The sequence below is a fragment of the Pediculus humanus genome, genomic scaffold (genome assembly GCF_000006295.1).
Source record: "Pediculus humanus corporis 1103172107469 genomic scaffold, whole genome shotgun sequence".
Taxonomy (NCBI): Eukaryota; Metazoa; Arthropoda; class Insecta; order Psocodea; family Pediculidae; genus Pediculus; species Pediculus humanus.
Genome location: NW_002987087.1, coordinates 143,387 through 147,704, shown reverse-complemented (window position 1 = coordinate 147,704; position 4,318 = coordinate 143,387). Strand labels below are relative to the sequence as shown.

At 23.7% G+C, this 4,318-nt stretch overlaps 1 protein-coding gene across 1 annotated transcript; it reads right to left on the bottom strand.

Moving 5' to 3' along the window:
• Window positions 1-3,629: 3,629 nt before the first annotated feature.
• On the bottom strand, window positions 3,630-3,932 carry Phum_PHUM121030 (uncharacterized protein; the record flags this gene model as incomplete). The annotated part of the gene is made up of 2 exons (XM_002424173.1): window positions 3,630-3,799; window positions 3,923-3,932. 2 exons carry the CDS (start codon window positions 3,930-3,932, stop codon window positions 3,630-3,632), a joined length of 180 nt encoding a protein of 59 aa, XP_002424218.1.
• Window positions 3,933-4,318: the final 386 nt, after the last annotated feature.

The following is a 4,318-nucleotide window of genomic DNA, read 5'->3' as shown; positions in this document are numbered from 1 at the left end:
TTTTAAATAAATATACATATTTTTCTTTTTTTTTTTTTTTTTCGGTTTGAATGCAAATTTCCAATACTTTACATTTTCTTTTATTTTTTCTTATTCATCTTTTTTCTTTTTTTTTTTGTTTGGAAATATCTTTTTATTTCTTTTTATTGTTATTATTATTATTATTAGTATTTTTTTTCCCACTGAATTCCAACTCTATCCCACTTCCCTCTCCCTAGTTTTTTTTTTTTTTTTGTAAAATACTTCTAGAAAAAATAATATTTTTTATGTTTTACATTAAATATGTATCAATTTTTTATTTTTATTTTTGTTGGCAAAAATGTTTTTTTTTTTTTTACACTTTTTTTTATTCTTTTTCTTTTTTCCCCCCTTCATCTTCATATCTTCTGCTTTATTTTCTTTTTTTCATTCGAGAATTATTGAATTTGTTAAATTTTTACGGTAGCCGAAATGTAATACATTTTTCTTTTTACTCACCTTTTCCCATCTCCCCCTTCCTTTCTCATCTTTCATTCCCCCACCTTTTTTACATTTTTTTTCTCTCTTTTACTATTATTATTATTATTATCATCGAGATTATACAGTTTACGTTTCGTACTCGTAAGAAAAATAATGATAATAAAAAAAAAAGTTTTGAGAAAAATGAAAAAAACAAATTTATAATTTTTATTATTATTATTATTATTATTATTATTATTATTATTATTATTATTTGGTTTTCGTATGAAATTCATCATCATTATTAAACTTTTTTTCATCTTTTCACTGATTTTAATTAATGGGAAAAAATATAAATAAATAAATAAACGAGAAAAAATAATTTAACGCGAAAGAGAATCCGTTATTAATAGCTTAATAATCGAAAGGTCATCGCACTCGGAGGTAAATTCCCAAAGGAGAAATCCCTCCGGCGGGGGGAGGGAGATTCCTCTTCCCAGAGGAATTCCTTCCTTCCCCTCATAGAAGAGGGATTTCCAAGCAAATAATAGGAGCAAGGGGAAATGATGATGATAATAATACGTAGAATTCGCTCGAGTCCTCATTTGCTTTTACCACCCCCCCTAAATGGGAATAACATAATCCTAATTATTATTATTATTATCTTTTTTTCGTTTATTCATTGAAATTTTTTATTTTATTTATTAATAATTTTTTAATAAATTTATTTATTTATTTAAATAATTTAAGTGAACCGTAAAAATTTTTTTTTTATTTTTCTCAAATTTTCACGCTCGGGAAAAATTTTACATGGAAAAACGCGAATTTTTTTAAATTTTCAAGTTTTGAATATAAGTTGTCACAAACAAGGTCATTAACCTAACACACGTGATAGTGATAATAATAATAATAATAAAAGAAAAAAAAGTAATTAATTAAATTAATTCACTCTTTTTTAACGTGGCACCATAATCAATTTAAACTATTCGAGACGGTTTTAAAATTCTCACTTCCTTTCCATCATTATCATCATCATCATCATCATCATCATCATCATTATTATTATTATTATAAATATGTATATATATAAATATTTTTTAAAAATATAATCTTTTGCACATTTTACGGAGATTTTAAATTTTTTTTTATTTTAACTTTTTCTACTAATCCACCGACTTAAATGTTTAAAAAAAAAAAATAATAATAATATTTTTTCAATTTAAGTTTACTGACAAAAACAAAGAACAACAGACAAACAAAAAACGAAAGCAGAAGACGAAAAAAAAAAAAAATGTCATACGCAGTGAAAAAAAATAAAAAATAAAAAATTTTTTGAGTCTTTTGTATTTAAAAAAATATTCGCAATTATAATATTATTTATGTTTACTTTTTTTTTTTTTTTATAAAAACGATTATGTTTTGTTTAAAAAAAAATGTCGTTACATAAATCAACGGTTTTTTTTTTTTGACGCGGGATAGAAAATAAAAGAAGAGAGACAGAGAGAAAGAGAGAGAGAGAGAAAGGTGAAGAGGTCAGGTGTATGATGAAAAAAATTATTTATATATGTATATGAGATGAGAAAAATTAATTTCAGATTAAAATTAAATCGATTTGAATTTCGCGCCAATTTTTTCCCACAAAAAAAATTTAAATTTTTTTTTTTTCGTACGTCATGACGTCATTTATTAACAAAACAAAAAATAAGCAGAAGATAAGAAACTAGAAAATTTCTTTCTTTTTTTTTTTTTTTAATCTTATTTATTTTATGTCTTATAAATTTTTTTTTTTTTCTGTTAACTTCCGGTTTTAATTTGTTCGGTTAGGAATCGTTACCGTCGAGCACCTGTTGCCCTCCGGTATTTGCGGTAAATTTGGTTTTTAGTTAAAATCATTAAACGATTATAATTAAAATCTTTTCTTTATCCAAGATTTTAGTTTATTAGAAAAAAAATACAAAATTTTCTTCTGCTAGAACTCCAAAAAAAAAAAAAAAGAAAACCCAAGAAAAAAAGAGAGAGAGAAAGATGTAAAGAAATATGGAGAGAAACGAGAAGGTTAATAAATTCTTTAAAAAAAAAACTTTTTTTTCCTTTTTTTTTTTCGTGCGTATAAAAAATAAAAAGATTGATTACAAACCATAAATTAAAAGAATGAAAAAAAAAATAATAATAATAATTTTTTTTTTTATGTTTAATTATGTTGGATGCACTGCTTCAATAAAAAGGAAAAAAAAATTCATCCGACGACATCATTATCATCAGTAAGTAAATTTTATTCCTTTTTTTTTTTTTTAAGTAAATCTAAAATTTTTTTATTTACGATACGAAAAATCTTTTCTATTCCCACGACAAAATACGGGTAAATACGTAAAAGCAGAAGACGTTAGTTAATAACAATAATAATAAATAAAAGGTGTGAAATTATCAGAGGATACCAACACCAACGTAGAATTATTTAAAAATTTATCGATTATTAATTAATTAATAAATAATAATAATAATAATAATAATAATAATAATAATAATAATAATAATAATAATAATATTGTTTTATTATAGTTTATGCTTCTTTAAAGAAATAAAAAGTTAAAATTAAATTTAAGTTTTTTATTTATTTTTTTATTTATTCAGAAGCAGGATAAATAAAAAAAAAAAAAACAGAAAAAAAGAAAAAGATAAAATTAAATTTAAAGTTTTCTAATAACAATAAATCCGATGCGCGTATTTTCCGTGAAGAGCTTATAAGAACCCAAACTTGTTGTAATTCATGCGACTTATATACACGTATAAACTTAATATAATTTTCAACCGTCAAAATATTTTTATTTAATAAAGTTGGCAACACTGATTTTAAAAAAAAATTTTTTTTCTTTTCTTTTCTTTCATTTCATTTTTTTTTTTCGAAAGCGGGGGGAGGGGCGAGGGACGGGATATAAAACGTCGATGTCATTTAAACGTGGAATTTATTAATAATAATAATAATAATATTGATAATGATAAGATATTGAAAAAAAATTCAAACCGGAAATGATGACTCATCGACTAACTACGTAAACTTTTGATTTTGGTGGTGACGTCATTTGTTTTTAAAATTTTTTAATTTTTATTATTTTGTCCATTCGTTTTGTTTGTTTTAAATGATTTAGTAGTTCGTTGATAATAATGATAATGATAATGATAATAATAATAAATTATTTACTTACTGCTTTATCTCCTAATTGTTCTACGCGACAGTGTAAAAATGCCGTTTGTCCAACAGCGGTTGTCACGTTTCTTGGCACGTTAAAATCAAAATATGGAAAAATGCTGATGTTGTTGGCGGCGGCCATGTTGATTCCATCGTCGTGAAATTGTGAAAAACCTGAAGAGAAAAAAAAAATAATAATAATAATAATTATCATTATTATTTTTGTTCAAATCGATATTCATCGCTCGATGATGACGTCAAAGTCTAAATAATAATAATTACGTCATTTATTTCCACCCGCGTACATAAAAAAAAAAAAAAGGAAAAAAAAGAATCGAAAAAACTTTTTTTTTGCTTCGTTTGTTTGTTTGTTGTTGTTTGTTTATTTTTTTTTTTTTGGCGTGCGGTAATAATTTCCGGTGAAAAACAAAACAAAAAAGAAAAAAAAGCGAAACCGGAAACGTAAATGCGTATAAACCGCTCGGATTATTAATTTAACTCTAATAAATAATTATTAATGGAAAAAAAAAGTTGTTGTTGTTTGTTGTTGTTTCTACTGTTGTTTGTACTGTTGTTTCAAATAAAAAAAAAGGTTTAAACGCGTTTTAACTAATTACGAATTATAAAAAGAAAAAAATTTTTAAACCTTTTCGCGAATCAAAATTTAAAAAAAAAACCTTTTCAATACCTCAG